Genomic DNA, 17,076 nt, shown 5'->3' with positions numbered 1-17,076 from the left:
CTTGAAATCCTTTGGCTGAATATAATATACAAACGAGTGAACCACTGACAGGGGATGGAAAAAATCTTCATCACCAGATCTCAGGAATTGTTATCTAGTGCAGTTGCATTCCACATAATTCTGCCAGACTATGGAAGTGCTCACTAACAAGAGATACACTATAGCAACAAAACCCCACTGAAGCTCTAATGAGAAAGATGGACCAAATGAACGGAGCTGGGACAGTAACACAGTAAGCACTCTACGCAAGGCTCTAGCACATTGCTTGAATTGCTCTAGTCACATCTGCACTACTAAAAAAAAAATCATACTGCGACAAGGACTTACCTAACTGTGCCAGTCCTATACTTGTATGACAGTCCTGCAGCATGACTAAAGGCACAGTTACTTGCTAATTAATTGAGTTCGACAGCTAGAGGTTACTTGAAATTTTACTTAAGCAAATGAGCCCAAGACTTCGGTTGCCTGGCTTTAGACTTCATGTCTGCTGCAGACTCCCCTCCACAAATTTGAGTGCTGTGTTTCCCAGTTATAAAACAAGCATATCGCTTTTCCTTTTCCATTGTGTCCAACCAACCGCCTCAATTCAGCCTGAAAAGTGTTCAGAACAGTCAAAATGTTGTGTAAGAGAAGGACCGTTACATAAGAATTAAGAACAGCAGAAAGCGCAACCATGACACACACCAGAGAAGTGCACCTCATTTCACTAGGGCAAGGCCTAGCAGTGTGCTAACTCTGCCTTAAATCCAAAAGTTTGCCTCCTTGCACTGCCATTCTCACGTCACAAATACTAAATATCCAAACGCTCTAAGTGACCAAATTGCAAATCCCTGCTAACATCCAGTAGCTTGCCAGACAGCTCTGAGAAACACAGTTCCTAACAACATTTTATTACAAAAGAATGAGTGTTCATGGTGGGTGGAAGGCTATGTGGACTTCGGAGAGGAGGTATAAAGAAAAAAATTTATTCGGAGCAGTGGCCAACAATGTTTAAATGATTTCTGGGGATCTTTTTAGTTGTACTAACATAAGCAATTAAATTGTGCAGTGTATAAATGTAAGTATTGAATATAAATAATGGAAATTATTTCAGGACAGTATGATAGATAGCTTAGCTCATAGTTCAAATACTGGGCATGGTTCTAGTCACCTCCCTCCAAGAAAGAATTTACAAACACAGTCAATGTTGAATAGTCAGGGTTGAAGAAAGTTACCCACATGAATTTGCTACCCTTAAACACCAACATTATGGGTACGATACATTCACTTAAACTGAACAACTGACAAATGGTAAGCTAAATTCTGAGGTCTCTGCTTTATTTTCCCTTAGTTCTTCAACAGGTGAAGATATCTGTTCTAGTATTTTGACAGAATGACTATAAACAAGCTTTCCACTTGTACTGCATAAACTAATTGCTTTCCATTAGCTAAGAACACTCATTATATCACAGTTCTGATTCAAACTGCAGTTGACCCTTAATTCAGAGGCTGCTCTTAAACCTCCCCTTCACACCCCCTTCCCCTTCCTAACTTACTGCTCCTTTAGCAATCTACCTCCCAATAGAATTGTATTGTTATGAAACTCAGTCAAATTGCTACGTAGAGCATTACTGCAGAGGAGTACTGCTAAGAGGAAATGTAAGTTCAGATAGATTTCCTTAGCTTACACGAAAACTGACTGGTGCTTCTGTTCATGGATCTCTTAACACCAAAACACAGCGCGTGCATGGGATACGTACAGATATATAATACATTTTCTAGTCACTTCTGTTGCAGTCATTAACTCTTTACTGACTAGAAATCAAAACTCCTAAATTAATCATGATTCCAAAAGGGAAACAGCTGCTACACACAGTGTCATAGACAGCAGGTTGTAAATAAGGCCTACTCTTCCAGAAATGCAAATGATTGTCCTGAGGGACTCCCTATGTTCACACACTACATCATCCATTAGGAAGGAAGCAGTTCAGGAAGGAGATTGGGGTCTGCATAACCCAGAGAAATAATGTTAGTGTGACTCTGAGGGCCTTAAACCACATTACCAAGAAAAGACTCCACCTGAATTGATGGGAAATTTGACCCATGTCACAAGCAAAGACACAGAAGGGTTTAGCCAGCTCCATCAGTGGAGCAAAAGAAGAGCAGCCGCTTAACCTAAGTAAGACAAACTCAACATCACCTGGAGAACATTGAAAAATCTTGTGCAATATCTAACTCAAATAGAAATGCATGGGCCAGGCCCTCTCGCACTACCTTCAGGACTGAGCCTTACACTCCTTGCCTGCGTATTTCACTGAGACACTGCTGCCAGAATTTTTTTAAATTCACAGCAGAGCATGGGAAAAGCAAAGTCTCTGAACTATTCACTGCAGTACGTATTCGCCATATTAATGACATATACTGTACAGCTTGTCCACCTTCTAACATTGCCTTCGCATGGCACTACATTTTCCAAAATGCCGAGAAGGTCACTATGCCAGCAGGTGCCTCGAAGTGGGCAGGAGAAGGAGGGGATACAACAAGCACTGTCACAGGGCAGGTGACTCAGCATCTCCTGAAAATTAGGCCCATTAAGTAGTTATGGTCTGCAGAAGGCAAGCACCCACAGCCTCAGGTTATGCTGCAGAGTTTACAGTCTTAATTGACTAAAACCTCAGTGACGCATGATGTGACAACACAGCACAGAGCCAGAGATGTTCCTCTAAGGTTTGCCTGTAGGGTTTCAGCAACCAACGCTGCATCCAGCTCCACTGTGACTTGACTGCTGTTCCAACAAAGCATGCTGTAAACAGTGCATGCAGGATAGCGCTGAAAAACAGATCAGAGATTTCTCCAGAGCCCAAGTAAAAATAACTTAGCACACCCTTCACTGTAAGCACGGGTAAATTCTTAACAAAGAGATTTGCGTCCCGCAGCGCAGCAGCCTACAGACTGGAAAAGCAGTTTACCACTTGACAGCATAACTGTGCTCACACAGGCAGGAAGATCAGCTTATTCCAAGAATCTTTCTAAGTAGCAGTATTTCTACAACTATGTTTGCTACAACTTTGCCAGTGATTCAGCTCATGACTACCCAAGGCAATCTAAGTGGACGTATCTTCTATGGGTAAGGAGGGACATACAGAGTCTTTACATTGCATTTAAATTGATGGTGAGCACCTAGGGAACGTGGCATAAGAAAAGAGAAAATGAAACTTCAAGCATGAAACGTCTGCAAATATAACTACAGAGACATGCTGACTAGAAAATTAATGTAGTGGTGATATTGTCTTATAAGGTTTTATGCCTTTATGCAAGTTTTAAGCTATTCTGGGACTCCAAAAAAATCTTTGATACGGCAGACATAACCTGATCTGAAAATCGCAGAGCATTGGGGAAAGTTCTTAGAGATTTCAATAAACTTGAGGTTACTTCTATTTCCCTCAGCTTCTCCACTTCAAAAACAAAACAAAAACAAAGGCCAGTACATCTAAAACTGGTAAGTATCTCAGAGTCAGCACAGGAATATAACTATCAATTTTTTCATTTCTTTTGTTTTTAGATATGATATAGGATTGAGGAAGGAATGGAATGATAATTCCGTAATAATAATTTTGGATATAAGTTTGGATAATTTTGGAGTAATTTTGATTTCAAACTGACAGCTGACTTGCAACAAGCTCAAGCAGCTTGTAAGCATGTAAGAAAGCAAATTCAGTAGGAAAACCCCATTGTCCCAGAAAAGATGTCTGAATGTCTCATGACACAAATTAGATCTTAATACAAGCCCATCCTTTCTGGGTGCGGGTTGAAGACCTACTAAAGATGAGTCAGTCAAAACCCAGAGCAAAACAAAATTCTCACCCCATGTTTTTAACAGTGTCAGAACCTTTCTGACTTAGGAGAGTTAAGGTCAAATTTGCACTTTATATCTTTCTATATCTACTACTACTAAACTACTTTCTAAACCCACAAGACATTTACATTAATCTCAAAACCACTCAAGGTGGAACCCTCCTAACATAACAGGAAGAAAAATCAGAACAAGGTGATAAGCCCTGACTTCAGGACAGCAGTTCTGGGAATTCATGCACAGCTCATTTTTTTACTGCTCAAAGCTTAAGTTGTTTTCTGGCAAAATTATTACCTAGGACACCAACGTACGACCATGCTACTCTTTAGCAGAGGGACAGATCCTGCCTGACACTTAGTACCTCAAACTGCTGTCTTCCCCCTCAACTGCTGTGCAAATCAAGAGGCAAAGCATTCACCCCTTCCCATGGTTGGCCTCAGTCACTTCCTCTTTAAAAGCAGATTCTGAAAAGTCTACGTTGAAAATAAACCTTTAGAAGGGCCAGCTCTTTTTTTTTTATTGCAAGACATCTGCAAAGGCACCACTGGGTACCACATTATCCCATAAAGATGTCAGCTTTTTAGTGATTGCAGCTCTAAAGAGAAGGAACAAACAACAGAGCGCTTCCTTATATGTACACCAGCTCTGCGCTGGCAACAGAGATCATTTCCCCAAATGGTCAAAAAACTGAAGCAGCTCCACTGTGGTTTTTGAAGGAGAACTGCTTTAAAGCACACATCCCATTGCGATCCAAACGAAGCTAAAGCTTACAGTGATACCTACAAGGTTTCCTGGTATTAGCATCAGCACGTTGCCCCATTTACTTAGTTTATAAGGTCATTTCCACAGGGCAGCTTTCTGCAGCACACTAAGCTTCCTACCCTGATTTTGCAATACTGAACTGACAAAACCTTTGTGCCAAACTGCACTTTGTGTTGACACTTAAGCATCTCTCTGCAAATGTCAGCTGCTGGTAATTTACAGGCTCAGTGCAAACACAGGGAGGGAGCTCAGGGACCCTAATTCACTCTTGATTCCTGCATAAAGACCGTGGCCATTGCAGAAACTGAACCCAGCCTTTTGCTCCATGTTCCTACCACCAAAAAAGCAGACGGGAAGAAACAAAGCTAAACACCCTGCCCTCTCCGAGATCAGCTACCAGACTCCCAGCTGCAAAGATGACCGAGCCCGTACTGGCCACAGAAGCAGCACAGAAGGCATATGCCCTCTGTGCATCAAACCTGAGCTGGCCCTACAGATGGAGTTTGGACCTAGGTGCAAGGTACCCACACTGCATCCAGCCCCACCTCTTAAGCACACACCTGAGGCCCTTCACAAAACAGTCTTGAAGAAATAAGGAGGAAAGAAACTCTTAATTTGCTTCTCTGCCACTATTCTGGTTACTTAATCCGCGCAAACTGTAATACCAAGAGTTATCTCTTAGGCGAGGCCACATGAAGTGCTGGTAGCTGGCAGCTCTGTCACAGAATTTCCTGCTGCGGTTGTCAAAGGCTACAACAACTGAAAGACTGAGACACACGAACATTTCAGAGCCTCACACAGCTTAGCATTAGGCAATTGCAGCTTTATATTCTTTTGATTGCATGTGTCATTGTGATCACTGCAGAATTTTAATTCCATTACTCTGTAATGCATGATGCAAAAAATAGCTCTAGTGTCTGCTCATATTTGCAGGTACAAGCTAAAGTAGCCAAGGTGTCACTCTTAAGCTGAAGAAATGAGGGCAACCGATCCCATTGCTTGAAGAGCACCTTGTTCCGCCAAAGTGAATAGCGTTGGCTCTGAACACAGCCAAACTGTCTGCTTTCCTGGCCAGACAGATCTTTGGGAGCAGGAGTACAGCAGCCAAGCCGTAAGGGGCAAGAGAAGTCAGAACCACTGCAATAGGAGGAGGTAAAAGTCATCGTATCACTTCATTTGAAGCAGAGCAGTTTCTGCATCTCCCTGGAGTGAGTCGGCGAGAGCTGCCCCTAACAGCAGAGCTTGGTTAAACAATACCCTATTCTGCACCCGGGAGTTATGTAAGAGCGGTCCCAGTCACACGGGCCGAGGGAAGCAAAGAAAGGGCATTATTCACAGCCCGACATGGATGAACCCAGTTTAACACATGCATTTGGAAAACACTGTTCTCTCTATTCGGTAATATTATTTCACATTCCACTCGTTTTGATAACCTTTTCCTTCTCCATCTACCCTGCTGACTGACTGGAAAGTCGACTCATGCCTTCTCCTGAGATTAGCCAACACATGACTGCAACAGATTATTTTTTTTTCTACTTTTTTTTTCTTTCAAGATACCAGAGCCTCATTTTGCAAAAAATAATTTACAAATACATACAATAAAATGCCAGAGAAATTTAGAAGGGAAGGCCCTCTGCTTCACTTTACAGGGAAGAGCACCAGGGTAGGGATTGCTTCCCAGAATTTACCTAATGCTATCAGATTGATATACAGCCTTTCACTCTGACCAGAAAAGGCCAGCCTTAGAAAGAGATGTAAAAGTAAGGAGTTTCAGCCCTCTATTTCAAATAGTAAGTCATGTCTCTGTATCCCTTTGACATGACCTCAGCTTTGAAAAAAAAATCTAGGACAAGTCCTAATTTAATCTATAAAAAAATGTATTCTAAAAATCACTTCACACAGATAAAGCAGAGATGATCCTCCTCTGTCAGAAAACCCCGTGTGTGGTGTTACATCTTTAACAATCCTGTACATGCATTCATCTGTAAAATGCCATGCCAAATCCACAAGGCAACAAAGGATCAAATCTGCACGGTGAACTTACAACTAATAGCCAAGCAAATTACAAGACCACAGAAGTATTTTTTCTTTTAATATGCAATAGCACTTTGGGGAAATTTTCTGAGCTTCTTTTTCATTTACTGTCCTCATTTTTAATAGCATCCTTGATGCTATCTGCTACACAACCGCCATGATGCTCAGCACAGTAGAAACATCTTAAGATCCCACAGATGTAAAGAAAAACTCGTATTTGATAGTTTCCCAGGACTGAATTAACCAAGAATAGAATGAAGCAGACCTCTTGAGGAGCAAAAGCTACATTTTACAAGGGCTGTCTTGGACTAGAAAAGATCCCTTACCTATAATTCAGTTTCCTTTCCTGTCCCTGCAACAAAATGTTTGGTATATTTTATATTTTAAGCTTCAGCTTTTTTTTTCCCCTTTCTTTTTTTGTTGCCTTTTTTTTTTTTTTTTTGAGAGACAAACCATGTCAAATGTTCTGGCTATTTTCTACCTATATGAATCACACTCAGGAAGACAAAACTACCGTTACACATTGTAATAAGGTGTTTCTGATCTACATTACCGCATCTTCTGAGCGGATGTCCAACACCAAAAAGAGAAGCAATTTAAACACACTTTCTCCCTCTCCATTGCTTCCTTAAGTTACAGGTGTATCACTGGACTTGGACATTTAAACTTCAAGCATGCTTCTTCTGAACATCCAATTTTGAATCAAAATAAAGAGAAAAAATATTTCAAGACGGAAACTGAGAAATAAAAATAAAAGCTATGCGCCATCTGTGACAAGCATGGATTCCAGGACTCTGCACAACCTGAAAAGCTGTCCTGCTGTAAACCTAGGACCATGAACAACAGTTCTGGTAACACTTTATTGCAACCAATTACATCAGGACATCTTCGGAGTGTTGTTCCAAAGGCAGGAAGTTCCACTTGGATTATAGAGCAACCAACAACATTGTTAGTTAAAACTGATTTTGCATAAGCTCATTCAGAGCCATGTCAGCCATGTTAAACTCAGATATCACCTTACTGAAAAAACCCAACTGTATCTGTTTAGAATTTTTATGCAAATATAGGTCTCTGCAGAGATCTCCCTATGTTTAATTAACCTATGGACTGACTTAAGTGAGGCATTAAGCCTCAGAGTATTTATCCTACCAGCAGGATTGAGGAACTAAACCGATCGCATCCATGTTTACAAACAGTCTCTCCACCCTCTGGCTTACCTTTTCAACATCTGCTTTTGTAACATTGATGTCAGCATCCATTTTCTCAAAATACTGCTGTGCTCGATCAGCTTCTTTGCAATCACGTTCAAACCGCCTTTTACTCTGAAAAGGAAAAATAGAAGCCTTCATCATGGGAAAGAAACACAATATCAAAGTCTACCTAAAATCAATACGTGTCCCTAAACTGATTGGCTGCAACATCTGTCAGATTTTAGGACTCGCTTGTTTTCATTGGAATACATTTCCATATTAAAGAACTTCAAAAAACAAAGTTACCAGAAACACATGTTCTGTTCCATTCTTCAGGCTGCTTGATTCTACTAACATTACTAGTATTTCCGTATTTTTTCCCTAGTAGCATCTCTTCTGCTTTAGTAGACCAAATAACTCCCAACACTTAACTCTTCACATTTTTATAATATACAACAAGGGAATTACAAAGATTCACACATTTGCAAGTAGGACTTTTGGTTACTGAGATGTCGCCTTTCTCTATCATCTCCTCTACTTACAGTCTCACTTTTCATTCATCACATGAACAAAAATTCCAACGTATTTACTTTTGAGAAACAGCACCTTATTGAAGAGACGGTCCCATTCAATTTATTCACACAGTACGAAGCTATATCTGAATTACCTGAATAGGACCCTTAGAGACTCTGCACTTCCAGCAATTCTTAGCACACTTTTCAAGTCATATCAAATAAAATGCTATTCATGATAGACACAGATCCCACAGAAAGCCAAATGTACTATTAAAACAGACTTTTTTGTGCCTACCAGTGTATTTAAGACAGCAGAGTTTTAAAAATCCCATTTCTACAGCTTTTATCCATACACCCTTCTTTTTCCAAATACAATGTTTGGATCCATGTCTATGAAAACAGTATAAAAATGACTTAAATATCTGAGGAAGTTTCCACTTACTGCCTCAAGTTGTTTCCAGCAAGTTTCAATATGTTGTTGTGCCTTTCTGCCATCATGGAAGTGCTGTTTAGAAAAAGAAAAGAGAAAAAGAAAACATTTTGAACAACAAAAGAACAAACAGCCAATTATGCTTAAGGAGTTCCAGGAAAAAAAAAAAAACAAACCAGAAATTGTTCTGACAGCTGTGTTCTGCAACACTGGTAAATTGAGCAGGTGTATGATGACTATCTAATGTCTCAGCAGGCTGCAGATGTATATTTGCATCAATTATAGTGGTTAGTTTGACTAAGGCTAATTAATCCCTTTAGCAATTCTACCTTGTATTGTTCACTGTATCTCATAATTATTGGTTTCCCATACCACAAAATCTGAAGCACTTTTATCTGAAGAGTATTTCTTTGGTTACTGTCTGAACACTAGCAGTAAATTAAAATTTCTCTTTACATGGAATGTACCAAGATGCCCTTGATTGGCATATTCTAACAACTGATGTTTGTCCTGATTTTCATTCAGGCTCAATATAAAACCCTCTTCTCCCTAGTTACTGGCTGCGTGCATGAGGCCAGCTGTTCATTTCTCTTGAGAGGTATTCAAGTCTTTGGGTCCCTCCAGAAACCCTCCTCTCCCACACATTGGGGGTCTGCGTGCATGTGTGCATACATCTAAGGTGTTCAGAAGTTTTAAATATGAGATGTCAGCTTCTAAGTGACAAGAAACTTCTGACATGCCTGTTTTAACCCATACACAATGCTCTTCAGCAGATGACTTTATATGCTTTAGATATTACCACCTCTATTTTCCATATGCCTCACTTTTCCTCAGGATAAGCAATTCAGTCAAGATCACAGCGTAACTCAACGACTCAGCTCTACACAGGAATGTTAACGCAGCCCCCAACTGACCGCTAGAACAGGTTACTCCCCTTACAAACCACCTTGTAAAATAAGTAATATAGCAAACTGCAAATAGGTAGAGAGATGCCTTTCTGCTGTATTATTTACCAGCAATTATAGTGTTTTACTCAAATACAGGTATGGTTTCACACAACAAACTTGAAAAATAGAGGTCTGATATTGCCAGATCATCCCACTGCAACTCACTGCAGTTCCTGCATTCTCAGGCCCACCCGTAATCAGACATTAGATATATCTTAAGCAACATGATATCAACAGTCTGTCAGGGTAGCAAAGCTCCAACTTCAGAACAGTAGCCTGCCACAAACTGTCAAAGTTAGAAAAATGTGCTTGCCAGCACTTTATAATCGGGCAGCTACTTGGTTTCCTGAAATCTTCCACTAAAGCAACTGGTGTTTTCCCTGTCAGAGAGGCAGGTTTCTACACAAACCTACTACGTTTCCTAGCTGCCTTTCTGGCTCCACCAGACACACCAGTAAAAAGCCCCAAAACCGCGATTCTCTTTCACACCATGTCCAATAGACTTGTATCGCCTTAAAAAAATCACATCAACCTTCAACTTGTCTGCGAGAACAGAACACAACCATGCTGTCCTGAGTGCTCTGGATACCATTACCTGTGGTCCCCAACACCAGCTGTTAAGGAGGGATGCTCACCTATAGTTGAGGATAGTTTTAGCTTTCTGCATAGTGTTTATCTCTGCACAAGAATTCTCAGAGCAAAGAGGCACAACATCAGTAATGCTTTAATCCTGGGCATGTGCCAGGCATATGCTGTGCTCAGGTCCAACTCTACTCCTGCCTGTCAAGAAAGGAGAGTTGGGCTATGGAGGGGAACACATCCGACAGCCTGGCACTGCTGCGCCTGGGGAGAAAGGCCTTTTGCCATGAACTCAATGCTACTTGTGCAGTTCAGACCCCAGCCCACCATGCTAGGCTTCTCCAAAAGCTCAGTCTCCACGTTATGACATTAACACACACCCCCCCCCCCAGACATCACTGTAAAACTGCTGGGGCAGTGGGGAAAGGCTCCAAATGATTTTGGTTCTTTTTGTAGATCCCCATTTCCTTTCAACCCTGCATGTGACAGATACAGCATTTTCCTTGCCAGGGCGCTCTGAAACACTCCTCATTTCAGGCTTGCTTTTGTAATTAGATTTTAGGAAAACAGTCCCAAGGAGCAACAAAAACATTCCCAAGGAACAACTGTAATTTAACACTACATTTTTCAACATTTTGCTAAAGAGCATGGAATTCACAAAAATCTTTTAAAAGCGAAGCTGCAAGTAAAATGACTTGGCTGTCTTCAATATGGCATTTCCTGCCTCCACCAGCCCTCGGTGTGTGCTCCCCTCGTCACTGGCTCCAGCTTCACTGGAGTGTAGGAAGGGACCTGATTTGGGAACAGCTGGCCTGTGTGAAACCCAGTGCTGTCAGTGACCCAGAAACCCCAGGAAAACAACATGCCAGGTTAATTTAACAGAACACAATTGTATATAGGGGTTGAAGGATGAGCTTGGAATCAAAAGCCTATCAGATAACAGCACCACCCTAAGCTCATATTTTTAAACTGCTTTGTAGTTAATCAATAATGGAATTTTAATTTTGCACAAGCCATCCCTGTTATTGCCAAATTTGCCTTCTCTGTAAAATAAACTCTACAAGCTGCTGGAGGTACGTATGAGAGAAGCAGTAAGCCTGAGCAGTACGGCTGCATCATGTTCAGATTTTGCTACTCGGTGGGGTTTTGTTGTGAGAAGCTCTTTTACAGAGATGCAGCACTGAGGTGTAAAATGGGCATTACTGAGGATTATTTCACAGTGAAACCAAGGAAATGATGTCAAGTGACAGTCTGAGAAATACAGGTGCATTATGTTTTGGAGATTTCAGGGCAATATTGCCATTTTTAGTTCAACTGTTTTCTAAATATATTCATAACTCCCAATTCTTGTATTATCCCATATATATACTTGTTATGAGAGATAAAGCTACACATGATAAAAGACATAATATGTATCAAGAGCACCTCTGCTTTTGCAAATCTTTTGCCCTCAAAAGATGGTTTCTGCCTTCCAAAAATTCATTTTTACATAAAGCAATTAAGCGAGAACTTCTAACTATCTATTTCTTCACTGCCCCCACTTTATGGGTAAGAAAATTGAGACAGTACGGTTAAGTGATCTGCTCAAAGTCATACAGGAAGCCTTGAGGTTCCTCAAGCCCTGTACTATCTTCAACTTCTGCAAACTCATTTCCTGTACTTTAAAATCTTCTTAAACAGCAAATGTCTTCTAGCTTCCCCTCCCCCCCCCAAAAAAAAATTAGCAAAAGTAACTTGAAGATCAACTGTTCCTTGATAAGGTTTCAAGATACAAGTTCCAATTTTAAAAAAAATATTTTTAAGCAAATGAAATAATTGGTTATTCTACACCTGCTGATTCAGCAAATGGGAAAATGACAAACGATTTAGCAAATCATATGGAAAACTACCATTCTTAGTCAAACACATTCCAGCAGCACACAGCGATGAATTTAAAGTAGTTGATAACACAGAACATTAATTTTTTTTCCTCCCCAAACTAATGCACCTTCATCAGGCTTTCTATTTAAAAAACTCAGATGATGAGCACGATACCAAATTAACGAATCACACTTCAAGTGTGCCAGTAAGACATTTGGAGCAACGGTGTTGGTCATTCACATGCCATGATTTCCTCCATGCTTCTCAGCCATATCCACAACATTCGAAGCACAATCTGAACAATCCGTAGTTGGCCATGTTTTGACTGGACATGTCCATCCATTCTACACTCACAAGATAAGACCCAATAATCTAGGTTTTAGGTGATCTCCCTAGATTTGTTAAGACTTGACAGATTTTTCAGCACTGTATTAAGTTGCTTGTATGAAGACTGTGGAGTAGATCAACTTTTTAAAAAGCATTCATTATATTCTAAAAACTCCCAGCTCAAGGAAAACTCAGCTACAGTAAAGGAAGAAGAATTTTAGGAAAAGCAGGAATCCACATGAAGACACACTAGGTGTGTGAGTTTTTTCCCCTTTTTAAATCAAGTCATCCCAATTGGTGTGCTCTCCTCATTACCATGCTGGCTGTGTTTGCAACAGCTGGGGAGAAATCCTGGCTGCTGTGCAATCAAAGACAAAACTCTCCTTGACTTTTGTTAGGCTCAGATTTCACCCATGTTGATCAAAACACTGGGAGCAGCGAGCAAGCTACCTACAATCAAGCCCCTGTTACTGCCAATACTGTTACAATAAGTAGCAGCGGGATATTTCTGCACAATTTTCTTGGTATGGAAGGGAGTCTACATAGCCGCACAGCTCCCAGAGCAGAAAACAAAAGCTTGTTAGAAGATGCCTCTTATCTTCTTTCTGACCTTTTGAGAGGAGTAGAAGAAAAGAAAGATGTAGTTAAAAGCATCTTATGAAGGACAACGCAATCCAATCATTTTGGCAAGGAATTTCTGGGCAATTTTAAATGAAAGAATTGCCTGAAACATGTAGGCTACCAGCATGACAACAGGGCTGCTTATGCTGTATCAAAAACTGACCATGTGAAACAGTTTAAGAAAGGCTGTAACAAGACAGCCTTGGTTTTCTTAAGGAAGTAAACAGCAATTGATTACATCATTAAACTTAAGATTTGCACATCTATAGTCTGTTTATATTAGAAATAGTCAGAAAAATAATTCAGTTAAATTACAGGCATATGTCATTTGACAACATCCTATGCAAGAATTTTCAAAAAAAGAGATGTTTGACAAGGCTGCTTCATTCTCTGTTTTCAAACTAGGTAATATAAACACACTGAAAAAACAGTTACCTTGGACTTCTGTAACTGGCACTCTCAGCTCATATTGATATTCAATGTAAACACAGTCCCAGCAATGCAGTACTTCCTCCTCAAATTCAAACTATCTCCATCTTTGTTACAAGTGATTCTTAAAATAATGGCCAGTGAATAAAGCATACTGGAAGCGGAAATTAGAGAACATTATTTTTTCCTCAATTTTCTCAGCTCAATTTGCAAAAAGCCTTGTCAAATGTTTTTCTTTTCCTGGCTGCACAGACAGGAAACAGTCTCCTCAGAAGAAATTTTTGTTTCCAAGAATAGCAACATGCTCTTGAAGCCTTATCACTCTTATTTGTAATAAGAGTAGCATAAGAGAGTCCTGTGAATGCTGACATGAGAAACACATGACTATCTTCACAGATGTTCATCAGTGCTACTACTTAATATTGTGGCATAACCCTGTTCTCCTTTGCAACCTTCCATGTGAATGTTATTCTTAACACGTACCTATCAGCTAGGTCAAACCTGGAACAGGTTATACAAGCGTCTATTCAAGGCTGATGGCAATTTGACTTGAATTTTCCCCTCCTGAAGTGGTGCATTCCAAAGGAATTCCAGTTACAGACCACTAAGACCAAAATGATTAGCATAAACCTAAAAGACACTGTGGCAGTAATATTTATGGTAACTTGTCGTTTCATGCTACATATGACAGATTAAGTCCTTATACTGGGAATAACTTGGAACTGAATAACTTCTTCTCAGGCACAGAGACTACGGTGCTCTCAGCAGAGCAGCACTGCACTCCCACAGCTTTGCAGGGCAACTCCGTGGGAGCACAACTACAGGGATCCTCAAGAGCACTCTGCTACGCTGGCCAACTCTTCAAGTGGTCCTGCTGAACCATCTGGCTTCACGGCAGCAGGCCAGAAGGCCCTGGATTCAGTGAGCACAAACACAGGTTGGACAGGTCGTCTGGAGATCGACCCCACTCTCAAATCCATCTTTGGGGATTAATCATATCCTTAGAGCACTCTGGCACAGCTGGGCTTTTATGAGAGCCAACCTATGGGTCCAACATCGCTACTAAAAACTAAGGCATGAAGAAAAGATGATTGTGTTTTTAAATCCTTCAACGAGGATAAAAGGAGCATGCTACTCTAGCTTCCATTTCTTCCAGTTCCCAGTCTCGTCACAGAGCTTCTCTTCCACTGATCCACATCAAAGAGATACCATCTCAACAGAATGTCTCTTCCCTCCATAGAAATGGTCTGTGACAGTCCCGTACAACTCTTGCAGTGATAAGAAAACTAGAAGATGTACAAGTTAATGCCTCAACAGGCAAAGAAATACTTACTGCTTTAAATAGCTGTAAGCTTGTAGCTGTTTCCATATAGCCTTCATGGATGTGTACACCCACAGTATTAAGAGTATTAAGACTTGCATCAGATATATAAAATACTGAATGTTAACTATAATGCCAGCTAAACATGCCCACGTTTCATGTGCCTCAGGCCTTGGATAAACAGCATTTGCACACAGTTAAGGTATGCTCTACTACTATGGCTTTATTGCTGCTCCTTCATTTTAGGCCGATCTCTGTGGCTGTCTGGATAGAGGACAAAGGGAAAAATACACACGTGGCTGATGCTCAACCTCTCTCGCCCTCAGGGATTTCACAGTCATGCACTGAGCAGGAAACGTTACTGCCAATAGAAGACATCTCTCATCTTCTCCTTCTAACAGGCTGTTGCTCTGTAGTACAGTATTAAGGCTAATTCACAGAAAATGTAACTACATTTGTTTGTAACCATATTTTGTTTCCCATCAGAATCCTTCATGATGTAAACAGAAGCCAATTTATTTATTTCAACTATTGTTTCATAGTTCAATGTACCCCTTCAAAACTAGGAAGAGCAGGATATCAAGTTCAGTGGCCTCAACTTTAACCCTGCTAAATCCAAAGTTCACATTATACCTTTCAGCTGGATGGGATATTATTATTAGTTTCTCACACAAAAACGTTTTTGGAAACTTTTGTAATAAGCACTTGCTTTTTCCATCCCAGAACAGTCCTTCACAGCAGGATTAGATGATATGTACAAATATTTAACACAGTTTCATTACTTTTGTGCCACAGTTTAGGGAAAACCAACAAACAATAGGAATATACAGAATTTACTATGATCTTTCCTAAGCAATTTTCTGCATTCCTTCATTTCTTACAGCTACTACTTAACACTCTACCAGGACAATTTAACTTAATGAAATAGCTGAAGTATCTTGTAAGGGATATGAATATGTAGTTTGATCCTTGTTCGGTGTAATTATCAAGCACAACAAAATCTCCCATAAATGCGCAGTTTTCTTTCTGCTCATAAATAGCTCTTGCAAAGCCTCTACCTCTCAACACAACTATTTACTAAAGTTTAATTTTTATACCCTTAGATTAAAACTAAATACTTCTAACTCCGTTCACGGGGCAGTAAGCTGGAAGTGGGTTAGTCACAGAACAAGAGCCGGGGAAAGCTCAGTTTGAATCTTGTCAACCTGAAGTTTGACAAATCACTTCCTTTCACTGTCTCTCTCTCTTCCTCTTCATACTACCCGCTTTGCCATTAGTTTGCCATTTCTGGAAGGCAGCGATGTCTCTTTGTATGTCTGCAGCACAAAGTACAGCTGTGCTCCAAACACATGGAGACCTTGAGGCACATCCAAAATGCAACACGGAAAAATCCATTGTGCACTTGACAGGGTCGTATGCTGCTATCCTGTCTCACGCTTGCATGATGCATTACGCTGTGAGAAATCCTGTTGAAAACCACAGGACTATTTGCAGAACAGGGCACTATTCAGAATGAACGAACGCGGCAGAATTCCTCCAATTATTTACTTTTCATCAACACCTGAGAGTCTACAAGAAACAGAAAGTCCTCTGACACGTAGACCCCTTGTATGAATACACACAGGGAGGGCGCACACACTCCACCGTGAAGAACCAGACCATTTTTGCCCTCACAGTACCCATAAGGATGCATTCATTCCCCGTTCCACTTCTACCCCGACACAAAATGGAACGTCTTGATATCAGGTAAATTCTCTCCCAACCACAGAATCCCAGTGCTGCACCAGTTCGGTCTGCAGCAAAGCTCTTGGCTTGTACTCGACTTTCATGCTTGATTGTATGGAGCCAGCCTACCCCCAAGGGGAGGTGGAGGTAGAGGTGAAAGCAGCAGCAGTAATAAGAGGGATAGTTCATGACTCCCAAATACATTTTTAGCAAAGCTGACAGGATGAACGGCTGTACAGAGCAGCTGCTGCCAGAAGAGACCATGAGTCAGACCTAGTTTGTGACCACAGATCTAAATCAGAATTGTCCCAGGAATTAATTCTTGAATTTCTATCCAGACAAACTCAGTATTGAGGATTTTCCTCAGCCATAGTTGAGAGAATACCAAACCAAGCTATCTCCCGTGAAGCTTTAAGAAAAACAGGAAATTCTGAACGCTTGGGCCACACTTGCTCAGAAGTCCTCTTAGGTGTCACCCAAAAAGCAGCAAAAAAACCCCCCACA

The 17,076-nt window shown here is 40.7% G+C and overlaps 1 protein-coding gene across 25 annotated transcripts in view; it reads right to left on the bottom strand.

Moving 5' to 3' along the window:
- Nucleotides 1–17,076, bottom strand: part of FNBP1 (formin binding protein 1) — a 101,584-nt gene that overhangs the window by 40,619 nt on the left and 43,889 nt on the right. For all 25 annotated transcript variants that reach the window (XM_075772259.1, XM_075772260.1, XM_075772264.1 and 22 more), the window contains exons 5-6: nt 8,776–8,838; nt 7,846–7,950 (exon numbers count right to left, since the gene is read on the bottom strand). In XM_075772259.1, the coding sequence (XP_075628374.1) occupies nt 7,846–7,950; nt 8,776–8,838 (168 nt within the window). The remainder of the gene's footprint in view (nt 1–7,845; nt 7,951–8,775; nt 8,839–17,076) is intronic.

The sequence above is a fragment of the Balearica regulorum genome, chromosome 20 (genome assembly GCF_011004875.1).
Source record: "Balearica regulorum gibbericeps isolate bBalReg1 chromosome 20, bBalReg1.pri, whole genome shotgun sequence".
Classification (NCBI taxonomy): Eukaryota; Metazoa; Chordata; class Aves; order Gruiformes; family Gruidae; genus Balearica; species Balearica regulorum.
The sequence above is the reverse complement of the archived record's forward strand: the minus strand, read 5'-3'. Positions and strand labels throughout refer to the sequence as shown.